The following is a 26133-nucleotide window of genomic DNA, read 5'->3' on the forward strand; positions in this document are numbered from 1 at the left end:
TGTAGGACCAAATATAATTTTAGGAACAACCCGCTTAATAGCTGAATAATGAAGACTCAGCGAAGGGATAGAGATTTTCTTTCCTTCTGTGGGTCCAAAGGCCCAGCACTCCTCTGAAACGGATTCGTTTTTTGTCTTCTCGCTGGCAAAATTTCCAGGTGTGCCAGGATCAGAATCACACAATGCAGGCCACTTTTTTTTTTTTTAACACTTTCCTTTAACTCAACTGTTTGTGTCTCCTTCCTATGACAGGATTTCAGGAGAATGCTTGCTTATTTGCATTTTCTGGCTTATTTCATTTCATGCCAGATACCTGGCATGATTCAGACACTTGTTTTGTTATTTAAAATGGGACAGCAGCATGCCAAAGTTTTTCCCACAAGTCAGCATAAAAAATTAATAGCTTTGCTCAGGGATGTTAAATAGCAGAGTACCTCACTAGTCTGAAGGATTTACTATTTTACTGGTTTTGGGATTTTTAACTTATCAGGGTGCTGACTCTAAGAGTTGTACTCATTTGACTCTAACTGCCAGCAGGGCTGGTCTATTTGTGAAGACCCAAGGCCTTGTAAAATGATCCCTCTTACACTGGGAGCTTCAACCCCTTTCTACACACATCACTGGGAAGGAAGGAAGAACAATAAGGGGATTTGAACCAGTCTCTGCCCAGAGACTGACAGTAGCATCATGCATCTTCAAACCCCCCCTGGAAGGTTCTGGCCACAAGTGCCACAGAGAAGAGCAACCATATTCCCTCAAAAAACTGTGGCTTCCCATTACTCCCTGCCTCCCATCTTTCAAACATTTCCCCAAAACAGAAGGCACTTACCCTACTATTACTATAACAAAATCCAGTAAATTCCATCCATTCCTAACATAAGCATTAGGATGTAGCAATAATCCATACGCAATAATCTTCAAAAATGTCTCGACTGTAAAAATAATCAGGAAGGCATATTCTACTTTTTCCTGTGAAGAGAAGCAAAAGGGGTTGGGGGGGTGGGGAGAGGATGGGGAGAAGAAGAAAAAGAAACAGGAATTAGAATCAATATCTCTGAGATATAAGCATTTTTCTCCAAGCAAAGTTTTATTATGAGAAATGGCACCATTAACACAGCACCTGTGCCAGGAAGGCGTTTTAATTCTAACACTGAATTTCTCATAAGCAGCTAAGTGTAAAACACTTTTCATTCCAGGCTGCATGACTGCATTTTGCCACCTGCCCTGATGTGTGTGCAGTGAGTCTGCCTAGGACATAACGGGCCTGTTTGTTATTTGCACACATTTGCAAAACGCAGCATGTTTTCCTCCTGAGATTGCCAAATCAGGCCCAGAAGAGCACAAGGGGGCAACAAAGATTCCAACAGCGGCTTTGAACAGAATGTCCTTTGGAAGAAAGGAAGATGAGTCTGCTTTGACCCTCTCTCTTCCTCTTGGGTTTACACCCGCTTTCTAAGTCCAGGGTCCTCTTTGTCACAGAGCAGCAAGGTGACCTCAGCAAGTCCCTCTTCACCTCTGTATTTAAGTCTCCTCACCAACACAGAAGGGGAGCAAATTTCAGAATGGCAATGCCCCTGCCTGCGTACTGGCATGCAGCTTCTCCCAGCTGCCACTGCTGAGTGGTCCCCACACACCATCCCAGGGAGCCTGGGCTCAGCCTCTGCATGTCCTGCCCTCCTCCCAGCCCCGGCAGCTGTTCCCATCTGGCTGCCCAGACCTCTGAGACTCAGCCCTCAGGCTAGCTGACTCTTAGAACCCTCCTTGCTCCAACTCCAGTGATTTCATGAGCCCAGAGAACACATCCATCAGCAGGTCTAAAAATGTTGAATCCTTTCCTCTTTTGTAAAGGTTTCCTTTATGCAGCTTCAGCTTTAATAGAAACACTGACCCACTGGGATGTGTTCAATTAATTTTATAAGAGGCATTCCCTGGCAAGAGGCTACTTAATAACTCAATGAAAAACCATCAGCAATTAAAACTCTTCCACATGGGCCATAAAGCCCTCCACAAATATTAATTTTACCCTGTGGGACCCAAGGAAATTTACCCAATACCTTAGGAAAATGGAAATCATGGAATTCACTTATTAAGATGCCTGGTGCAAGAGGTCAAATAAATTTGGCTCATGAAACACTTAGTGAGCATCTCCATCTATACGACCAACCCCACACGAGGAGCTAGGCTTAGAAAAACAGCTCCATTGCCATCCCTAGCCTCGAAACATTTAGCCTGGTGGGGAAGTGAGGATTCCAAACATGAACACTGTGAATGCCCCAAGACAAATACCAGAAAGTGTGATTCTGCATCCTGAGCCTTCTGAGAAGGTCAAAGGACTAGTCCACTCCTACTCCACCAGGACTTTGCTATGTGACCGCTACAAGATGGCTTCAGCCACTTTGCTACCAAAGTGTTACCTCTCTATCACCTGGCCTGACCTTCCTGTATCTCCCCTCCCCCGCCCCCCCTTCCTCCCTCTCTACCACCAGGGCAGCCATCCAACCACTGCCAGACCCCAGCCTTCACCTCCCATTTCCTCCTTCCTGCTAGTCTTGCTGAAAAGCCAGCTGGTCAGTTCCTCCCTCCAGGGTCCCTGCCATCCCTACCCTGTCCTCCAGAGCTCCCTTTGATCCTTGATCACCATCAGAGAGCTCTAATAAATTCTTTTGTGGTGCGAGTTAGCCAGAGTCAGTGTTTTCAACCATATAGAGTCTCACTTGTCCCCCAACCTCCACACCCATGCTTCCCCCAGACCCCCCAACTGGCCCTGCCCTCAGCCTGGCTCATCCCATGTACCCACACCCTTCATCAGGCTGCCAAGACCTTCCATGAACACAACCCCTTCCCCTTTCCCTACAGTCAAGCCCTCCAAGCATGCATGAGCCTTCAGACCTCCAGTGACTCCCTTATTTATTCTCCATATTCCCTGATAGCCGGGAGGAGACTGACTTTGCTACTGGCTAGGGAGGGGAGAGATCCAGGAAGGCTTCAATGAGGCAGTGACACTAATTTTGAGGGCTAAAGGGAGAGCGCACTTCTGTTACTTGAACCAGAAGCCAAAAATCCCTGAAAATACCAACCCACCATACTCAAATTAGACCCTGACCACCAAATGTAGGTTGTCAATATGTTTCCAAGACTTAGAGTTCTAGGGGAAAAAGATAAGCTAAAAACAGCATGCTGATTTTACAATTCCTTTTCCCTTTTTATCCCTTCTGCTTTATTTACTAGGCCAGACAGAGAAAAAAAGGCTTTTGCTGTCATCAATATTCATAGCAGTTACATCCCTACGTCAACACAGTGTTATACTTTAGAGCAGAAAAACAAGGCAGGGAACAGACAGTACATCTAGCAAACACAGCTTGTTTTTCCTCTTTGGCTCTTATTTGTAAGTAATATTGCCACAATAATACAAGGGCCATTAGTGTAACTGCATTGCTTAGGGTTCTTCTATATCCCCTTCTCTTGTCCTCTTCTCCCTTTTAAACAATTGGGTTTCTCTTTCTAAAAATCCTTAGTGCATTGCTTGATGGAATTGATTGTAGGAAATATAACCTTGCTTTAATATGATCTTTATTATGGAGACTCTACCGTGATGCCAATTGAACCTTCTTAGCCTGGAGAGCATACTAGCCCAGTTTGCCTAGAAGCCAGGGTCATTCTTGGACCCGGTCCTTCCCTTAAAAAGGACTCATATGAAGCAAATAGATCTCCACAGTAAGCAAATGTAATATTTTAAAAAATTTGTGAAACAACAATCATGGGAAGGAGAGGTAATTATTTACTTCACACAAGAATTGTTCATTTGAGAAAAGAATGGCGAGTTGGTAATCTGAAAAGGAAGTCACCAGGGAGGTCATGTTCCTAACTGGGCAAAGTGGGAATGCACACCTAGCTGAAGAGGCCCAGGGAGATGCTGCGCAGAGAAGACATGGAGTCTGTGGCCCAGATGGTGGAGGAGCACAGCGGATCGGCATGGCTGAGGAAGAGGCAAGCAGGAACCCTCCAGAACTGGACACAAAAGAAGGTATCCTGGGGCTGAGCTGCTTCGTAAAAGCTAATAACCCCAGGCTAAACAGAAAGGTTAAATAATGCCTGCATCCCAATCTCCCTGCATATGCCAGGGAGGCCACACACCTGCACGTTCACCCAACCAGCAGCAGGGATTCTTCTCCCTGGCAGGGGATCCTGGATGAGTAGGACCTGTCAAATATACTTTTAAGAAACCACCAACTCCCCTTTACATGATGCCACCCTATGTATGGATGAGAGTCACCATGAGACCTCAAGTCACCTCAAGCTACCAGAAATAAAGGCTCAAAATATGATTCAGAAACCTGAAAGGCCTTCTTTATAACAGTGAGGATTCACCATGCAGAAGCATCTCTGCACCAGTTAATCATACATTGAACCTTGAGAAACAGTCAACTAGAAGTGGGTGGAAGATGCCAGGATCTTCGGTTATACCTGGTTCTCTCTTTTCCTATTCTCGGGGACCCTTTCACTAGTATTGTAGTCAGAACAGCTACCCAGCCAGCCATCCCTGGGTACCAGGGTCCTCCTCAGGAAGCATAATCTGTATCTTCAGAATTCCCAGCCTGCTGTCAGAAGGTAACAAGGATCTGACGAACCAGGTAAGACTCAACTCTTTGCTGGGTTATCTATCTACATGGCCCCAAATCTTTGGAAAGGCTCTCCTGGCTGACACCCCAGTGGTAGCTGTTCCTTCCACATACACACTACTCTTCCTTGCCCTGTGGTCTCAGGCTCCCTATTAGCAGGGATCATCTCTGTCTTTGTAATCCCAGCACCCAGCCCCGCATGGGGCATTACAAGGTACTCAACAGGAAGTAGAGAAGAAGCAATACAATAACAAAGCTAGACCTAAAGGGGACTCGAAAAACCTGAGATTTTGTGATCCTAGCATACATATCAAAAGCAAGACAACAAGGATATGTATCTAGGTTGCTACTAACCCTTTCTAGAACAAGCATGGAAGAAATGGTCACACTGCTGAGTTGAGGACTGATCTCACCACCTCATCTGGTCCTTCCTTTCCATCTTGACCTGAGCCCACAAGGAATGCCCTCATCCCTCCTTCCCTTGCCTCCTCTTTCAGCTTTCTCACTTTTCTTCCATGAAAACCTTACACTCTGCGAGAGATCCCCTGCTTCCCCTCCCAGTGCCCACCCTCATGTGTATGAAAACCCCTCTCCAGAGTGGACACAAGGCTGGAAGAAGCCCACCCTGGGGGAGTGGAAAGAATACAGGGCTTGTCGTCACCTATCTATTATTCTGCAAGCCCCAGCTCAGCCTCTATTTCAGGTCTATGTCCCATTCCCTCTCTTCTAGAATGGTTTCCTCCACCTCACATTCTCATCAGGCTAAGCTCTACATGTCCTCCAAGACTCAGTTTAAATAATACTTTCCCAGAGAAAACTTTGTTGACCTTCCAGACAAAATGAAGGACTGCTGTTAGATGCTGTCAAAGCCCATGATACTTTGTCATGGTCTTACTCACAATGGAAATTTTAAATTCTTTAAAGTTATCTCTTTAATGTTTGTCTCTTCTGGTGAGTGAACTTCTATAAGATCAGAGACCATTTCTATTTCATGCATCATTGTATTCTCAAGGCTTGCCACAAAAAAAAAAAACCCTCAATATTTATAAACGAATAAATAAATGAGGAAAATGTGAGGTTTTGATCAAACATTATTCACTGTCCCTTCCTGCTAAGGAGTTCCATAATTGTTTTAGTCTGCTCGGGCTACCATAACAAAATATCATAGACTGGAGGGCTTAAATAGCAGATTCCTTACAGTTCTGGAGGGCTGGAAGTCCGAGACCAAGGTGCCAGCTAATTTGATGTCTGATGAGAGCTTTCTTTCCACCTTGCAGATGATTGACTTTCTATTATGTCCTCGTCTGGCCTTTTCTTCACGTGTGTCTGGAGAGACAGTTCTCTCTTCCTCTTCTTATCCGGGCACTAATCCCATTCATGGGGGCCCCACCCTCATGACCTAATCACCCCTCCCAAAGGCCCCACCTCCCAATACCATCATAAAGGGGATTAGAAATTCAACATAAGAATTTTGGGGAGGGGGAGAAAGGTGGGGACACCAACATCCAGTCCATAGCAATAATACCAGGGCCCCCTGGTTTTGCTCTATTCCAGAAAAAACATCTGAGACAAAATGCCAGGGAAAAGCTATTCTGTTCTATAACTGCAGCGCTCCTCAAAGAGGTTGGACAGGGTCTTGATGTAAGAGCGAGGAGCACACACAAAGGTTGACCACTCAAGGATGATGAGCACACAGGGGTGAGGGTCAGGCAAGGGGAGGGACACAGGGCCTCGTCTGCCAGGCTATGGGGTTTGGCCTCTGTCTCTGGCCTGGAGTAAAACCATGTTGAACCAGACAACCTCTTCCAGCTGGAAAACTGCAATTTTCTACCACCTGGGGAGTAAAGTCTGGACCCAGTTTCACAGCAAGGTTCCGCGAGGCCCAGAGACCCCCAAGAAGACAGCCAACTGAGAGCAGTGGCCGTGCTGTTCAGGGGCTGGGTCACCTGAGGTCACTGCAACACACTAGGGCCAGGCTTGCTGAGGGACCTCCGCATGAGCTGCCACGCACAAGGCAGGAGGTAAGAGTGGGGAGCTGTGGGGCTACAGTGACAGCTTCCTTAAGCGATTCCATGTCTAGTCAAATTGCAGTGGGTGAGCTGTGGGAGAGCGGCTGGCAGGCAGGCCTGAACTCAGGGCTGCTTGGATGTAAACAGAGGTAATGTTCTCCTCTGCAGGTAGTAATGAAAGATGGATTTCCCTGGCCTCTAATGGGCAGTTTAATGCCCCGTTTACATGAAGAAACTGGCTAGAATAGTCAGTTTGCCTTCATTTTTCTCTACCTTTGGTTTACAAGTACAAATTTTAGATGATGTTTGTGTCTCCTGAGTCCAATTCCAGTTTCTACAGCTGAGTCACCCTGGTTGAGTCATCTACCCCTGGGCTTCTCTGCTTCCTCGTCTGGAGAAACAGGAGCACTGTCCTCACTCCACCCACCCAGGTTATGGTGACAATTAAAGCCCCCCCCCCCACCTCCAACTCCCTCAATGAGGACCGATGTGAGGCAGCTCTCCCAGTCCTGACAGAGGGCTATGGAACTCATCCCTGAAGGTCCTATCAAAGTCCAGTGACCCCATGATCAGCCAGATAGGGAGGACCCTTGCCTAGAGAGGGCTAATGGAAGAAGCCAGCAGGGTGGCCTGGCCTGGCTGGCCCCTCCATGGAGACCAGCCTCAAAACATCTTGTTTGTGGGAGGACAGCTTCCTCCACCCCAGGTGCGATGTGGCTAACAGGGCACTGTCTCCATGTGGCCTCCTCACTCACTGGCAGACCAGAGGTCGCAGTGGCTCTGCTGCCACATACAGCAAAGCATGGTTCTTGCCACCCTGAAAACTCCCAGGGTACCAAAAGCACCTATCCTTCCTCTGAGATTTGCTCCTTTTCTACTCTCCATCCACAAGCTACAAGGGTCAGCAGGTGGCCCACATTACTGGTTCAGGGACAGGCATGTGACCCACACACACCAACCAGGTTCAATGAGAGCTACACTTGGGGTTTTCACTTCAGCAACTAGGCAAGAACTTCTGTCATTGGCTGGACTTAGATCTGAGTGGCAGTAAGAGTGGAGTTACCAGGAAGACATAGAATGAAGAACCAACGTCAAGAAGAGTCAAGCCAAAGTGTGCAGAGAGTCAAACAGAAAAACAGAGAAACTCAGAGGCAAGTATCAGACTCTGATGCCTTTGTAAGAGCCCCTGAATGAAGCTGAACCTGAAGCCAAATATCTCCCTCTTGCTTTGGGCTTTTCAGTTATAAAAGCCAATTCACTGCACAAGTTTGAGTTGGGTTTTTGGTCAATTATAACAAAAACGTCCTAGCTAGCTACACAGTGATACTAAAGGATCACTCTGCTTCCCTAAAAGTTAAAGCATGTGAGATAAACTTCAGCAGCTCATTTCTCAAGAGATTCAACTCCTTTAAGGATTCCCTCTGACCCACAGGCTTACAGAAGGTTCTCTATATACAGGACCCATGAGCCCTGCAGGTCATTGCTTCTGGATATTCATCTAGGCTCAGCCTTCCAAAGAGACTCCTTCAATCCCCTCCATTTTCAGTTGCAGTCCTCTAATTTCAACCAGCTTCCCACATTCTGTCCCATAAACTCAAAGCCTCGGACTTGCCTTGCTTCACATTCCCCCCATGTGGGGCCCCAAATTGTGGGTCCCCCTAGTAGCAGGTGCATTCTGCGGTTGGTAGTCGTGCACCTCCACACCCAGCTCCCAGGTCAAGCTTCTGCCTGCCTCCACCCAACCATGCTTGGCAGTTCAAGCATCTTATTTGCAATTCAACAGTATTCACTGGGCACCTACTCTATACTAGGCACATTCCTGAACAGGAATGTGTTCAGTTGTCCTGAACAGACAACTAAGATAGTGTTGGTGTCCTAATGGAAACCAGCAGAGTCATATATAAACATTTTAAGACACAGCAGATGACAATCAAAGGCAAAGTAGAGTATTGGGGATCTCCTGTGTAGAAACAGGGGGATGGAGTAACTCCTTGTGTCTGGAGCATTTGGGAAAGTTTCTTTCAAAGTATAGGACTGTGTCACATATGTGACTGTGTCATAGTTCCTTCCTATGGCACCTCCAAGGACCTCTACAATCCATCTATGGTCTAGTACCAACAACCAATCGGTATCTGTTACCCTGCAGGGTACAGGGCCACCACTCAACCTGATCCCCTTCCTCTTCCCTTCCTCCTCCTCCTCTGTTCCACTCCATCCATTTCCATAACACCCTCACATATGTCATATTCACCGGAACTTCTGGTCTTTGTGGCTATTCTTCTCCATAACCCAAAGCATTTCTATTTATCTCAATCGTGCTCCACCATTTCAGGGAAGGCTAGGGAGTTTCATTTCCTCTTGAGCACCAACTACATATGAGGCCATGAACCAGAACAGAGAAGGGCAGGGCACTGCTCTGTTTTCAGCTCCTGCTCTGGCTGGGAAGGAGAAACCATTGATGCATTATCTTCTACTATTTGTAGATCGTCAGTACCTTGGGGGCAAGATCACTGCATCTACCTCTGCAGATTCTCTCGCCATCCGGAGCAGAGATTTAAGCCTTAATAACTACCAAGAGGCATCTACCACAAAGAAGGAAAAACAGAGACATACTCCTAAGGCCGCATCGCTAAGCCCCTGGGGGCCAAGACCTTGTCTCACCATCAGGGAGCACTGACAAGCTCTACCACCCAGGCCAGAATCCCATCCGCCCTCTCTCACTTGGAGATACATGTCAAGCCTTTACACCCCACTCTGACAGCTCTGGTCAAGGTGGATGGAGGAAGAAGAATACGTGACCTATGTGGGGCTCATAAAAGCCACCCACTGCCTCTCTCGGGGACAGGGGGCCTGGGTCACATCACAGCTGCCAAACACCCATCATTCTAGAAAAGCCACCTTCCTCACATTGGTTACTTTGTATGACGTGAGCCAAATGCTCCAACATGCCCACCTCCCTGGCTGAAAAAGAAATGAGCAAACATTTCAAAATGGCAGGAACTAAGTAAGCTAAAAACCAAACATTTTCATGTGACGAGAAAACAGTCATTTCTTTCCTTCATTAACAGAGATAAGGACAAACCTTTTAAATCTGCATATGGGTTAAATTTCCTGACATCAGTTATAGATGAAATCTCATCTCATTCCCCTGATGCGCACTCGTACCCCTGCAAGCATGCCATCTGCACCCTGGACATTGCACCTGGAGTGTGAGGAAACACCTTCCCATTTCTTTCTTCAGCAGGCCCTCTACACTATGGGGTAAGACAGGCAGAGAGGGGATTTCTACTCACATCCTCATGCGAGGGTCACAGATGCCGAGTTCCTTCTGGTCACAGCCCACAGGAGCAGCGACCATGCCCTCTGTGTGAGGAGGCCTGACCACACCTACCCCCCCATGCCATCCCATGCCCACCGAATCGCACCTGGGCTTCTGGGCTGTTCCACCTAAGTCATGGCGGGATGCCCTTAGCTTAGTGTCACCCAGGCATCTGGGCATCCTGAGGAGGTCCCTGCTGCTAACTTCTCCGTGTTGGTACCTGGGGTGGGCCTGGTCCCACTGAATGCTGAGCAGTCACTCAGAAGTATTTTCACCTCCTACAGGGGAGGCAGAGAGCCTGGAGGCAGGTTCTGGCTCTGCCACTTACCTGCTTTGTGGGTTCAGACAAGTGACTTTTCCCCTCCTCCGCACCACTGCTTCTCCATTGTAACATGAGAGAACCAGGGTCTGCATGTAGCACAATCCATGGATGCTGGCTCCTTTTATTGTTGTGTCTATGGCCACCACTCAGGAAAGGCACAGGGCCTGGCACAGAACTAAGTGAGCCTTGGGACCATGGCCTAACTCCCTGCCAAGCCTGCGGGTCTCCACACCCACAGTGTAGACATCTCTTCCAGGTGGGCCTGCTCCAGTTAGCACGGGCTCCACCTGTGAGGGAGAAAGCTGCTCCATCTGAACCTGCTCCAACACCTTTCTGGACTGTCCTGCAAGTCTGCCTGTGGCCACTCTTAGAACAGTTAGGAGGGGAAACCGGCCCTGGCTCTTAGGCCCCATGTTACTGCCCCTTCCCTCACTGTGAAAGCAGAGGACAGGTATCTGTGGGGCAACGGCAAACAGGCAGCATTCAACTCTTCAGCTGTTGCCTTCTGCCAGAGAAACTACATCTCTGGCAGCTGAGATGAACAATCATAGTCCATGGTCACCTCTTTCCCAATGAATGTGCTGAGAACATAGATAATTTCTTTCTGAATAAATTTATGAATCAAAGTTTAAAAATACATAAAGTACAGAGTCTATAATTGAGATAAAGTATGTAATACATTCACTCAGAAGATTAATAACTCCAAGCCTATAATTCACCATTACTTTAGAATTAGAAAGTAAAATAAAGTTAATTTAAAAGACATTGGGTAGTTTAAAAACCAGGCACCACCCAACCATGGCCTTGAAGTGGAAATCAATACGCAGTCAATGACGGAGCAGAACAGATCCTCTGCAGGCCCACGCCAAGCTGCGAGTGTCATTTGCATTGATCTGGTCCTGCCAAATGCCCCTCATCACTTCGCACTTCCCAGAGGCTGCAGCAAGGGCTCTGTACCACCTCACCAAGCTCAGGATCCCCATGGGCTTTCTTCAAGCAATTCTATTCCCAGAAAGATAGGTGGTTCCTGAAGCAGCTACAAGAGGAGTCTATTCGATCAGGTGACTAAAGTAGTTTAGAATGCCACTATCCTTTTTAAAGTAATTTTTTGCTTACTATCTACCTAGCTCCAAGAAAGAACTCTAAGCAGCAAGAATATGAACATTTGAAGATAGTATGAAAGAGAATGCGATATCGCTGTTTTTTGAAAAGGCAGGAGAGGATGTCTGCGATACATTACCATAGGAATCGTATGAGTAAGATCCCTTAGTGTCTGGGGAAAAAAAAAAATCTCTTAATAAGCCAGTCTGCAGTGTAGACAGCCAAGCTGTAGAGGCTTGACTCTGAAAATGAGATCGAGGGGCATTTGCTCTCTGCTTTTAGGTGTCCTTGATTTGTCTAAGTCTTTCTCATTGAAGACCTTTAAAATCAGTTGAAGTTTTTTTTTAAAATCAGCTGAAATTCTAGATATTTAAGACAAAGGAGTACGCTGAGAAAAATTAACAAAGAGAATGAAATGAAGCAGGAGTAAGACCCTGACAAAGATGTAGACAGTGAAGACACAGCTTTATTAGGATGTCTCTGAGATTTCTAACCGCTGCAGTGAAAGGGAGAAATGAGACCAGTGACACAAGTCACCTCCTTTGAATGAAACGGTTTCTCAGCACAGAAAAATATTTCTCCAGAGCATTTGCATAGAGAGAAGGATCAGCTGACAGTATGAATTGAGCACCAATTATGGGAAGTAGACTAACATTTGCCTGTCTTCATGGAATTTGTACTGTAATAGAGAGAGGACTTTTAAAATAAATACATAGGAAATTGTGGTTTACAACCAGCAAATTTTGAAAAATGGAAAAAATCAATGCAGAGAAAATACCAAAATTTAGTAAGGGTAAGTATCTTCATCAAATTTCATGTTTCAAATGACAAACACGTATGTTTGGGAATTACAGTGTAAAACTATATCTGTTACTGTTAGCCAAAGTTAAAAAAAAAAAGTTGAAAAACACAGCTCTAGAAGTCAATAATCTGAACCCACCACTGGACACCAGTAGGGATAAAGACCCACTCAAGGCCACACAGGGAATGGCTCATAAAGAGTCCTAACTGGGAGAGTGAGAGAGTGACAACCGCCTCCCCACCTACTCCTGGGCCCTAAGCCTGGGACCACAGGTCAGAAAGAAGCAGGGCAGGGAGAATGGGGGCATGTGAGAAGACCTGGGCTACATGCCCACCCCCCGCACCCCAGACCAGAGCCTGTGGACCAAAGGTCAACAGAAGCTAGGCATCCTCAAGCAGGCATGAGAAACAAGAGAGAAGGGGCTCCTTTTACCCAGCTATGTCACTGAAAAAGGGACCAGCTCAGATCAAAGCCCCCCACCCCACCCCGCCCCGCCAGCAGAGCACATTTGCGTGTCTTCATTCACTGAATGAGATGAATTTCTCCCTCAGCTTCCTCTACATGATGAACTGATCTCCCCAAAGAAAAATCTTGTAAGGAAGCACGAGGCTGTGGGTGATGAAGAACATGCTCAAATCCCATTCCTGCCTGGACAGGCTGGGTTGCCCCAGAGAAAGCACTAAGATTCTCTAGCAGCAGGTTCCTCATCCTCTCAACGGGGACACCACCACCATCAGGTAATTAAAGATGCATACTGCTGTCAGGAGATGCCCAGCATATGCCTGGCACTCAATAAAGGGGCTGCTGTTGTCCTGATGGCTGTGAATGTCACACAGAAAGGTCTTCACAAGCTCTGGGATGAGGCAGGCAGAGGACCTTTTTCCAATCAAGGAATCAAGGGCAGGGTTCTGCAAAGCTGAGCTATGTTGCCACCATGCTAAGGCTCAGAGGGGCACAGCATTCCCTACCGCCACCACCATTGTACCCTATGACAAAAAATAGTATTGGAGGCTCAGAAAACACAGGAAAGATCATAAACAAGTACCTTGAAATCACAGCCACTAGAGTCCTGTTTGGCTATCTGAAAGCTAAAAACTATATCCATCCTGTTAATTCAGGCACAGGCAGATAGATGCCTTTTTAATGGTTTCATAATCACTAAGATCAATCATCATTTTAATAATGATTAGTGTTAGAAAAGGCAATAGGCTTAATCATAACCGCCTCAATTCAAAATTCATTAACACCCTGTGACCAACTAAAATCATTACATGGAGCCTTGTATTTCATAAACATACCTCTCCTTAGAGAACTGCCACGCAGCTTAATTTCTCTATTTTAAAGCTGCCTTGACAGGTCAGTAAAGTTCACTTCCCAGTGTCATTGCTGGATGAAGTTCACATTCAGGCAAACTCAAATCATGAGGATCACTTCGAGACATCTGAACATAAGGAACCAGGAAAGCTTAAACAACTAAATGGATGCTATTTTCTAAATATCTAGGTTCATTATTTATAAAACATCCTAGTGAGTTAGGATGAAATGGAGCAAATACAGGTTTTCCTTTAATTACAGTAAATGCTGGTGAATCAGACCTCAAATGTCTGGAAATTACTACTTTCTCCAACTTGAGATCCTGCTCAAATGCCAAACTTAAAAAAAAAAATCCAAATCCAGAACAAAGAGTTCAACTGTAATATCCAGTCTTGTCTCTCTCTCTCTCTTTTTTTTTTTAACAGCTTAGACATATGAGAGTCCAGAGAGGGAGAGAAAGATAGGAGGTAAGACAAACCCCCATTAGAGTCAAGAAATGGTAAAGAAGTGAGTGGTGTCTGAAAGACAAGTGGCTGTATCATCTCTGGAGGGCCCGCACTCCACTGGTTTGCTATTGACTTTTAAACAACCAGACCTGTCCGTAAGCCAGGACAAGGAACACAAAATCTACCTGGATGACATCTGGCTCCCGGTCCTCAGCTGAGCAGGACAGTGAATTTGTGGAGTCACACAGTTGGGGTGGAAAGTTCCCGTTTGGTCCAGCTATCTAATCTGGCACAAGCACCTCACTCTCCTGAGCCTTGGCTTCTTGGTCAGTGAGCGCATGGCCAAAGGAATTAATGAGATCACGTGTAATGCCCAGGCACACGATAAATGGCTGCCATTAGGATACTGGGAATGGAGGCTAGCAGTGCAGGGCTTGAAACTCCTACACTAGAAACTCTCCAGACTGATTTCCTTTTAACCAATGCATCCAATGAACCGACACTCTGCTCCTTCTGGGTAAGATAATGGTGAATGTCCAATCCAAGCCATACTAAACTCACTTGGCTCCAACGTCAACTTCTAGATAGCTCATATGTTTTTGTTCCCCATAGTCGAGGTACAGGCTTATCCAGAACTGGTTATGTTTGCTCCCAAGTTTATATCAGATGGACTACCCAATTTAAGTGAAAACCACTTGGAGTGACAAGATAGGAGTGTAGGAAGAGTTGTTACTTCCATAAAAAACCAGGCTACATCCTTTGGAAGTACTGGATAAGAACACTGCTGAAGATTCTTTTGTTGAATTGGACATGAGTGGCATGACAGACAAGATAAGGGAAAAACCGTAAGCTTTTAGAATTGCTCTCAGCTTTCTCCTGAGAGATCGAGGTTCTTATTCTATTTTTAAAAGAGACTGGAAATTGTAGGCACATTCTAGGTGTAGTTTATCCAAGAAAGAAGATGGACACTCTTACCAGTACATGCATAATATTAAAAAAAAAAAAAAAGCTTTTGTCCTACTCCAAAAGATTGACAAATGTCTCGTTCTATATCCTAGGTTAAAATAATCTTTAATATGTGCTTATATCTTTACCGACTTCTTACAATAACCAACTTAGAGGTCAGATATAAGAGCAGGTGCAGCAGGAGCCAAGACTCACTTTTTCCTCAGCTCCCATCTGAGCTCTAGTACGCGACTACATTTGGCATGAGTCTGTCCCTACAAATGGCATCACAGAGTGCAACCGTGTTGTCAGTCACCAGTGAATGTGTGTTCAAGTAAAAGTATTGCTCTTATGACAATTTGTGAAGCACAGGTGGAGTACCCAGTACCACCACCGCCTGTGTACTTGGGCTTCGCATTTGCAAACTTCCCAAAGTGGAGTGCTTGGTCACCACTTCAGCCGTGCTAGTGTACCCAGCTAGGGGGACATGCTCGTGTGCATGTGCCCGTGCGGTGGTAGTGGCAGCATCACCTGCTGGGGCAGGACGAAAGAAAGGAGTTATGCAATGTGTACGAGCACGAAAGTGTACATGACATACATGTCCTACATGGGAGAGGAGGAGGGCGGCAACTGGTCAGAGTTCCCCCAGAAAATCACCCAGGTGCTGACTGCTAACCCCTGACCGTCACTGTGACTTCAATTAAATTGTCAACAACTCTTGCATTCTATATTTTGTTCTAAGTTCGATAACCAGTCTGCTGAGCATCTGCTGTGAGGTGAAGAAAGGAAGCAAGGTTTTCTCCTGAGAGTCTATATACCTTCCCGTAGATGGGCTCACCTGCGTCAGAGGAGACCAAAGATCAGCCTCACCTTACAGCCGACTATAGCCATGGATCACTGAAGACCACTCACGTCCGCATAAAGGCAACCAGGCGAGCAGTGCCACCTTCTTGGGCTACATTAGCCTACCAAGGACAACTCAAAACTTGTACTTCTCCCCAGACTAGGGGTTGGCAAATCCTAGCCCACAGACCATATTCCAGATTCTCCTAAATATACTTTCATTGCAGCACAGCATATTCATTTGTTCACGAACTGTCTGTAGCTGCTGTGGCATCGCCCACATAGCCTCAACTATTTACCATCTGGCTCTGGACAAAGCGTGGTGACCCCTGCTCTGGACCCTTACTGCCCATGATACAGAATGTTCTTGGCTTTCACTTCTCTGCCAGAAAAGGAAAAGGAGAGTGCTAGTGACTCAGTAGCTCTGATCCTTCTTCTAAGATGAATAGTTTAACAGTTCTGCTTAATAGCTAAGACAGGTGTGGGATACTAGCAAAAATCTTGAAGCACACATTTTTAAAAATGGGTTCTGATAGTCCTTCCTCACTGCTTCCTGTGAAAACATACAGGCACTAAAATTACAGTGACCACTGAGGCTTTTTGAAACACACACATGCACAGTCACATATGGCGCTCAGCTTTGTTTAGAGGTACACACTACAATTCAGAATTGTAAGCACCAAAGAAACCGCTACTTAGGGATTACTTTTTGAAAGACCATGAAGGACCCAATTCCCCATGACTCCCCAAAGCAGCTTTCAGTTTATACTCTGTATTTAACCAAAGTTTCTACGAGACTATAAAAAAACCATAGCCACTGCGAAAATTAGTTAAAATAATAGTTTCTGCAAAATACTTTAAGTGCCGTGGCATTCATCCTTTAGAATCGGGTTAGGGAGTACTATAATTTGGTTTGTCAGCACGGATGTTAAGCATACAGCATGTTGACTCTCTAAGATTGGGGGGCTGGGGAGATTATTAACAGCCTTAAATAGGACTCAACATCCATCCTTCCACAAGAAATTGTCCTCAGACTTGACAACACCATCACAGAACACCAAAGCCACCAAAGACAGTCCTACATAAACTGTACAGGTTCTGCATTTGATACCTCTGCATGTGTGCAGACAAGATATAATAGAAGTGGAGAGGAGAACAAAATTCTTCACTTTTTATTTTCTTACAGTGGAGTGAGAGGTTTCTTATTACCCAGGTGTTAGAAGACAAGACTGTGATGAAAAGAAGTACCAAGTATCTCATTTTCTAAGTAACCAATAGATGGGACTAGATGCTCCCTGCCCAGGGCTTACTGATCACCCACCTGCCACCCCCATGGCTTTGGTCTGAAGAGGCTTGAAGAGGGGGTGACAGAGTCATCAGGCTGTCAGCCTTGTGGAGACTTCAGTGTTGGGGAAGTTCCCCCTTCCTAAATCCAAGTGGTAAGGACTCAAGAGAACCATGAGGATGGTCTTGTCTGCAAAATGGAAAAATTATCACCTTATGCCCCAGAGGACCCCCTGCTTTGGCCACAGTCCTGATCAGGAAAAAGCCAAGTGGCAGGGCAGTGTTCATGCCTCTTACTGGCCTGGCTAAGACCTGTGTGCTTCCCATGAGCCAAATGGATGGGGAAGCATGCCCCCACGGGGCATTTACTAGGCATGAGTCATCTCTGGGACCTCACCCAAGGGGACTGGTCACCATGAGAGGTCAGTCACCATAGTGACAGAGGCTGTGCAGTAGGGACTAGCTACATGTCCTAGGTCAGGGCCTGGGAGGTAGGGAAGTCTCAGCAGGCCTTCTCCAGAACTACACCACCCAGACCCCTGACAGAGGGAGGGTCTGACACCCAGCCCGTTCTAGCTACAGAGGCTGCAAAACTGACCAGGAAAAAGCCCTCCATCGTGCCCAGTTAGGGGAAAAGGTATTTGTCCTTTTACAGTTCTCCCTTCTCCCCTTCCTCAAAAATGGAGCACTTGGAGCTGCTATGGGGCAGGGGAGGTAGGGAGGCTGGTGAGAACTGCAGTTGTGGGGTGGGGGAGACCTAAGTCAGGTTGGACACTCCAGAGATTACAAGGGTAGAGTCCGCCCAGGATGGGGTGAAGCCACGGGAGAGGGCGAGTGGCGGGGGGTGGAGTGTGCACATCAGGCAGAGGTGAAGCAGTGACGGCAAACATCAACGGTGTCATGCACGATGTGAGAGTCCTCAACCAGCGAAATGCGTATCGGTAAACTGAGGCTTGCCAAGAACAAACTCATCCAACGTCAGCAACCCAGACAGCAGCTGTGGTGAAACTTTCCCCTGCATGAGAACACCTGTCACTTCATCCATGTTTGAGAGGAAAAAAAAAAAAAACAGAGGAACTGGCTCAGGGCCATGGGTCAGGTTACAGGTCCTCCCTCCTTGAGGGCTTTTCCCAAGAGCCTCCTTCAGGCAGCTCCGTTTTACCATTCAGCCTTTCTCCTTTTATCTTTCTCTCCACCTTCCAGGCAGATTGCCTTTATCATCTGCCTACACCTGCCCCTCTTTTCCCCTCCATCTGATTTTGACAATCAGTCAAGACCTTACTGTGTGACCACGTTGTCCCTAAATCCTCAGGCCATAATCATGGTTCTAAGCTATTTCAAGACCAGAGGCACTAAGAAGTGACTTCAGAGCAGGCCTTTCTAGAACTTGGCCATCAGCCACCACCTTCTCTGAACCACTCTGACCATGAGGGAGGAAGCATGGGGCAGCGCTGACCAACCTGAGCCCACCACCCCAAACAGAGAGAGTCCAGACATGGAAAAATCTTTGATGAGCCCCACTTTTCATGAGGAGGAATACAGTGGGCTCCCGACTCTTCTAGAATTCCACTAACTCTGTTTATCTTATTGGTCCATTTCCAACTTCTAAGCTAACCTAGAAAAACTCAAAACAGCAGGACTAGAAACAAAACTTCCTTTCCCTCCACTCCCCACCCATTCCGTATCTGTATCTTTTCTCACTTGGCTCCCCCTTCTGCTCGGAAGGCAGGGGCTGGAGCAGGTGACTCCACATGATCCCAAGTTTTGTCTGCCTCAAGTATCCTGAACCCCTGCACACACAACTAGCCTGCTCCCTCAACAATGTGTCACTAGAGAACCAGCTGCCCCATCACATAACTTCTTTTAATTTGTTGCAAACTCCTAAACAGATTTGAAGGTCAAATAGAAATGGGAGTAGTTGCAAATTATCTACAGTTTTCACAAATTCCTTTTGTCTACACTGGACCCAACGTGGCACTTATAGAGTTAACGAACAAATCAATGAACAACAAATGTGCCCGGCCCTCCTAAAGTTGACAATTTCAGAAAACGGCACAATCCTGGCCGAGAGAGAGAATATAGGAGAGATGCAGAGAAGCAAACCTTCATAGGACCACTGTGGCCCTCATACAGCTGAAAGGCAATAAGGAAAATAAAACAAAGGGCTTTAAGACAAGTGCTAGAGATAAGAGGCACATATGGGGCTGCTGGAGAATAGCAAAGCCACATACCTAAACTGCCATGAGGAAAATGCAAGAGACACAGCAGGGAACTGCCCATGGACTCATTGATAACTAGGTGGCCCTGCTAACTGTAAGGAGGGTAGACCTTGAGGTCTGTCTCCCCAGCATCAATACCAGTGGTTGGACCAGCTGCCTTCACTGCCCTTAGGGGCTCTTTCCAGGGCATGCTCTCAATGCCAGAACCTGAAGACCCAGACATGAATGAAACGTGGTCTTTGCCTCTTCAGGCTCTGTACTCACTATGGTCCACTGTACTGAGTTCTGTTGACTGCCAGGGACTGAGAGACAAGCTGAGAACTCCTTATCCGGGGCTGGGAACAATGGAAGAAACACACACGAGCACCTGTGACACACGTTTGCAGGAGGAGACTGACACCCTCTTTCTTCCCCTTCTTTCTCCATTCCTTTATAAACACACAGGAATTCATCAGCTTCCTGATGCCCCTATTCCACTGACAAGATTTTCACGGTTGCCTAAGTGCTCCAGGTTACTTAGAGTTTCTCAATGTACCCACAGTGTCCACCTATAGCATGCCCCATGCAATCCCACTCGTACCACTAGACAAACCAGTCCCAGGCCTGTCACCTGGGGAACTCACTGTGCCTCACAGAAATTCTATTTCCAATGACTGCTCCTGTCAAGGCCTTAGCTCTAGAATTGAGGGCTGTGCTGTATAATCAAAGTAACTGGAATACCACTCAAGGGCTTATGGGATATAGCAGAGTGTCTCCACTGGAGTCCTTCCCTAGTGAAGTGCCATATAATGGAAGGTAAACACCTGGAGAACACACCTTGCAGATAGGTGATTACAGCTGGCTTGGGCTGGCAGGGAGAGTGGGGAGGGATAGTAAAGGCCCCCTCGGAAAACTACCTAGGTAGAAAAAATCTCAGCATGGCAGAAAGGGAATGGGGCCAGGGAGGGAAGGCAGAGAGAACCTGACCAGCCAGAGGTTGCATAGGGTCTCTTTCTGTTGTTTTCTTTTATCGTGCAAGAACTAACCAATGTCCCGAATCTCTTTTCTTCTGGTTTGCCTTTCCTGTGATTATGACATAGATCAGTTCAAAAATCAGGTTCATTGCAAATAAAAATGAGAACAATGTTGCTCTGACTTCAGTCCAGGAAAACAGAAATGAGTGTTGATCTAATCTCTGTCCTCAGTTCACTCTATGATTATCTACGGTGGTTTATAAACTTCCCCTCCCCACAAAAAGGGTTGCCTGATATTGTTAACTTGAACAACATCTCCGGCATTTTTCTCTAATGTCCTTAAAGTTAAAATGAACAGCCACTTTAGCTCTGGTACATGACATCCGCCATCGCACAGTAGGTGGAAAAAAAAAAAAGATGCCCCAGTTCATCCTTTCTTTAAATCTTCACTAAAAAGCTACAACTTTGTTTTGGTCACTGAGTAGATTTCACATTATTTAGTGAACTCTGAGTCTTTCCCCATCGCTACATCCCAATCTCCTCCTACTTGTGGGTTTTTTGTCCTCCAAAGGAGCGGATAGTGAAGGCAACATTTCCAAAGCTACTCCAAACACTCAGCACTTAGGGAAATACACCTTTGGAATGATCACATTCGTGGTGGGGAGAGAATCATAGCTGTGGTGAGAAAATTAGCTCAAAGGTATCCAGGTGATACAAACGAGTCCAGGAGGATGGAAGGAGTCTTTCGAATTTGATAAATCAGCTATGTTGCAGAGGCTCCTGTGGCGGGTTTTAATGGAATTTTGAAGAAGTTAAGCAAAACAGCCCTGTGTAATAAGGGCAATAAATCACAATTATTTTTCAGTCCTATTACTGCAACTTGCATCCTCCACTTGAGCACATTTGTCCTAACATTAAAAACATTTTCAAACACTCAGAAAAGCTGAAAGAACGTTACAGTGAATGCCTACATCACCACCACCTAAATTTCACAATTAAGATTTTGCTATATGTGCTTTGGCTAGCCACCCCTCGATCCACCCATCGGTGTATCTTATTTTCAGATACACTTCAAAGCATAGTGCCAACCTCTGTATACTTCATCCCTAAGCCCTTGAGCACCACACTGATTTCTATAATTTGATATAGATATAGGGTTTTGAAAGTAAAATGGACACATTGAGAAATGCATTACTTGTAAGGATGCTGTTTCTGAGTTTGGGCAAATGCATGACACCCCCCCCCCTTCCATCAAGATATAGAACATTACCATCACCTCAAAAAGTCCAACTGAGCCTCTTCTACCCAGACCCTATCCTACCTACTCCAGCAGCAACCACTATTTTTACTCTCACCGTAGATTAGTTTTGCCTGTCCAAGGGCTTGTATAAATGGACTGTACAGTATCTGCTCTTTTGTGAAAGGCTTCTTTCACTCGGAATAATGATGCCGCACGTACCACTGGTTCATGCCTTTTTACTGCTCAGTAGTAGTCTGCTTAAGAACATACCACAGTCCATCCATTCTCCCACTGATGGGCACCTAGATTCTTGCGAGGATTGTTTTCTGTTATGGACAAAGCTGCTATAATCATTTGTGTATACATCTTTTTCGAGACAGACTTTCCTTTCTCTTGGGTAAATATCCAGGAATAAAATTGCTGTGTTATAAGCCCCATCAAGAGCCGCCTAAGGCTTTTCCAAATGTTCATACCACTGTACAGCCCGGCCAATCACGGGTATGTGTAGGAGGGCTCAGCTGTTTTAGATCCTCCCCGACATTTGACATTATCACCACTTTTTTCATTTTGGTTACTCTGATGGGTGTGTAGAGGCATGCCACTCTGGTTTTAACTTAAATGTGTCTGATGTCAATAATGTTGAACCTTTTTTCATCGGCCCTTGACCATTTTTGTTAAAAATATGTTAAATCTTCCGCCCTTTTTCTAAATTTAGATTCTCTGTTATCATTCATTTGCTTGAATGCCTTCTATGTCCTGAGTACAAGTCTGTCAGTATGTTTTGCACTTACTTTCTCCTAGTTGGAGGTGTGCTCGCTCATTCATGGTCTTTACAGTAACCTTTTGAGGAGCACAAGTCTCTCATTTTGATGAAGTCCTACTGTATCCATTTTTCCCTTTTATGGTTATTGCTATCTATACCCAAACTTAAAAAACTTTGCTTATATCCAATCCTTAATTTTCCTCACATAAGTATACTTAACCGTGTTCTTATCTTGGGTCATTCTCCCTAGCTCCTCCCTCTCCCAAGGCAACTTGGAAGCAGCACACACTCAGCCTTCCTTATCACTGCCAGCCCTCCCCACCCCTCCGTAAGGCAAGAGCTGGAAAAAGTAGCAAGGCTGGCTCTGGACACCCCTATGATCCCCTTGGAGCGCTCTCTGGCTGAGTCCTGAGACAGAGATTTTTGAAAAGACAAAATGAAGGAGACACGTAGTCAAAACACAGGGCCACTGACATCCAGCCTCAAGCAGGCACCCTGAGAGAGAAGTTCAGGGAGCCACCCCCCAGCCCCATGCATATTGACCTTTGCGAATTCCCAGCTGGGAGGAATTCTGTTCTTTTCCTTTACCTGCCAGCTCAGGCTTTTATCACAATATTCAAGGTAAGGTTGTATTCATTTGTAATAGAAGTCTATCATCTAAGCTGTTACTTATAGGGATGGCGGGGGGGGGGGGGGGGGGGGGGCGCAGAGGGGAGGTTTCAATAAAGAGGAAATGGAGTTTCAAACTGGAGGCTGAAATTGTGTGCACACCTGTATATCTCTTCCTCATTTAGAAGGCACCCTTCTGGATCCTTTCTTGGTGTTCTGGGCCTGTGCTGTGCTCCTTGGGCAGAGTCATAGCTAGCCCTTGTGGGATGAAGCATTCCTTTCTTCTTCCTCGAGCCTCAGAACCTGCACCTGCCCCTGCTTCCCTCTTCTCTGCTGCCCTCAAGTCCTCAGTGATGTTAAAGTTACAAAGCAGAGGAATCTTTCCGAAGCCACCCTGAACTAGTCCGTCCTGCTACACAAGTCCACATATACTTGCTTATCCCCAAAATGCAGGATGCAGACCAAGTTCTTATACAAACGTATAATCACAAATGCTCAAGGGGAGTTCGCAGTTGGAAGAAATGTTCCCACACCATGAAAGTATAAATGTTGCTGCTTTGTGTTTTCTTCTGCTTTAAAGAGGGACCAGAACCAGGCTCAAATGGTAGAAATTAAAGGTCTCAATACCCTTTTCAAAAAAGGCACTCCCTTTTCTCAGACCCCTCCATATCCACTGCCCATCAGAAAGCTGGCTCACTAGAAGCCTGCCTCACCCTCTCACACTGGATTTCTTTGCTCTAAAGAGAGGGAGGCAGGACCAGCGGCTTTCCAGAATGGATATATGACGGATCTATAATTTATCTTGGTGTGTTCTCATTTTACTGTGTTCCACCTGTATTGCTATTTAATTTCTCATAAGTTTTCTTCATAGCGCTTATAACAATCTAGCTATTTTGATTATTTATCTCTTTTCCTGTTAAACTGCCTGTTTGCACAGTCAGAGCCTAAGATATTTTTCCTGTCCAATTTGTCCCCATATTACCAACTCTTATCATGGTGCCAGGCATAGAGCAGACACTAGATAACTATTTGTTCAATAAAGATATATATGTCCTAGCCACTGTAAGTAGTTTATAAATTTCTGGTAGAGAGGGACCACTTCCCTCTTCCTCTGCACCTGCTCAGTGTCCATCACACTTAAAAGAGATGCAGCAGGGGTGCCTGGGTGGCTCAGTCAGTTGAGTGTCTGACTCTTGGTTTTGGCTCAAGTTATGATCTCAGGGTTGTGAGATCAAGCCCTGCATCGGGCTCTGTGCTCAGCATAGAGTCTGCTGGACATTCTCCTTCTCCCTTTCCCCCTCCTGCTCATGTTTTCTAAAATAAATAAATATTTAAAAATAGAACGAGAGAGAGAGATGGATCAAAAGGAAGCCTTCCATTCTGGACTGGTGGACCAGGTAAGTTCTATAGAAGGATCCTGCACTGACCCTCCAATGAACAAAGAGGTCAAGGGGAACAGGGAAATGATACTTAGATCCAGAGATGCAGGCTTCAGCTCCAAAATCCCCTGTGAAATGAGGATGGTGATGGTAACAATGGCTCCTCTGCCACACTGAGCATTGTAGGGACATGTTAGCACCACTGAAGGTACTTGGAAAATGCACACCCATCTAATAATGTGGTTATAATTTCCAGCACCTCACACAATGCTTCACAAAGGTTTGCCAAATTAATTAACTCAAGGGAATAACGTGAAACTATAATCTTTGCTAAGAATCAATGAGGGAGAGAATGGAGAATCTCCCACATCTAATTCCAAGTCTGAATATTAATTTTCTGAAGGCCAGGAGAGAGAAAGCATGAGCAAATTTAAAATCCAGTTCACCTGTTTTCTATTAAGACTGAGTCCACAAACAGCCCTATGGCAAAGTGCAGGGGCTGGGGGTGAGTGGGAAGGGAGTGGAAATTAGAGCCACAGAGCAGGGTTTCTGCATCCTGACTGGACCTGCTACCACACTGATCCTTCCCACACGCAGTTCCCACGTGGAGGGAGGTGGAGTTGGCCAATGAAATAGACTTGAACCAACACAGGAGAGAGGTGGTGGCAGCTAACTTGTGAGGGCCTATTTGTTGCCACCTGCTAAGAGCTATAAATACATGATCTCACAAACCCCTACAATTTCGGAGTTGCTAACCCCACCTCACCGATGTTATGGCCCAAGGAGTAAAGTGACTTACCCAAGGTCACATGGCTAGTGAATGGCACAGCTGGAATTCCAATTCCAGTCTGTTCAGCAGCCAAGCCAGTAAGACACGAAGGATGCTAGATGGACTGGGGTACACTCCAGGTGCTATGGGTTCTATGTGGGAGGAAAGAATTCATTCTGAGGGGAGGATGCTCCTTATGGAAGGCATCTGAGCAGGGAAGGGCGAAAGCCCATAGTGCAACGGTGCGCATAGTGGGGAGACAGGTGCTGTGAATGCCTGTGTGAAAAAAATCAGAGTTCTGGGTATGCTCAGGGACCAGCAAACAGGTGAGGTAGCTGCAGCGTGGTTCTGGGGGCCTGGGGCCTCCGGGTGAGCAAAAGGGGACACGAGCTATGCCACAGGGCCAAAGCATCCCAAGGGCCTTCAATGCCCCACTTGGAAGTTTTCCCCTCCAGCCGGGTGGACACTAGAGGCTTCTGACCAGCAGAGATGGCGAGGCGTGGCCCCTATGGTCAGGACTCCTGACTCTGTGCAGTAGCAACAGCAGCAGATCTGGCTGCCAGGGAAGTCCGCCAGCGTCAGCACAAACCCAGGCTGTCCACGGGCCGAGTGCTCCCGCCGGCCTGGCCATCTGAGGACAGCCGCGCTGCCTGCGACCCTGCCAGGACCTGGCGCCCTCGCTGCCAGTCGGCCCGACCGCCCTTCCACGCTCTCGCCTCCCCGCCGGGTTCTCCGGAAGCGCAGCTGAGGTCACACGGCGTGTGGAAGGCAGCCGCAGGACGACCCGGGACACAGCTGGCGAGCTGCGGGCTCTGGGCAGGGTCACCCAGGTCAGGCGCTGCCAGTGCCGGGCCTAGAGCCCCGGGCCTTTCCTTCCCCGGAGAAAGACCGAGCACCTTCTGCGTGCCTGGCCCTGGCCTGGGTGCCAGGGCAAAAGGTGAAGAGAACAGAAGGTGGCCTCACAGAGCTCCCGTTCCACCTCAGGGCAAGCACTCCCCAGCCACGTGCAGCCGCCTCCTCCCCACCTCGCCCAGAGCACGCGGGTGCTCCCGCGGGAGGACTCCCTCTCCCCTGCTGTGCCCCCGCACTGAGTACCGGCCACTATTCCAGCACCACCTAGCAGATGGAGCCGGCACGGAACGTCCAGGTAACTAACCATCCCCGGACCTTGTCGAGAAGCCACGACTGACCGCACCC

At 46.7% G+C, this 26133-nt stretch overlaps 1 protein-coding gene across 1 annotated transcript in view; it reads right to left on the reverse strand.

Annotated features, from left to right (window-relative positions):
* Positions 1-26133, reverse strand: part of CACNA1D (calcium voltage-gated channel subunit alpha1 D) — a 300604-nt gene that overhangs the window by 153987 nt on the left and 120484 nt on the right. The window contains exon 4 of the mRNA XM_055342673.1: positions 830-969. Coding sequence (XP_055198648.1) covers positions 830-969 — 140 coding nt within the window. The remainder of the gene's footprint in view (positions 1-829; positions 970-26133) is intronic.

This window comes from Nyctereutes procyonoides, unplaced genomic scaffold (genome assembly GCF_905146905.1).
Source record: "Nyctereutes procyonoides isolate TBG_1078 unplaced genomic scaffold, NYPRO_anot_genome, whole genome shotgun sequence".
NCBI lineage: Eukaryota > Metazoa > Chordata > Mammalia > Carnivora > Canidae > Nyctereutes > Nyctereutes procyonoides.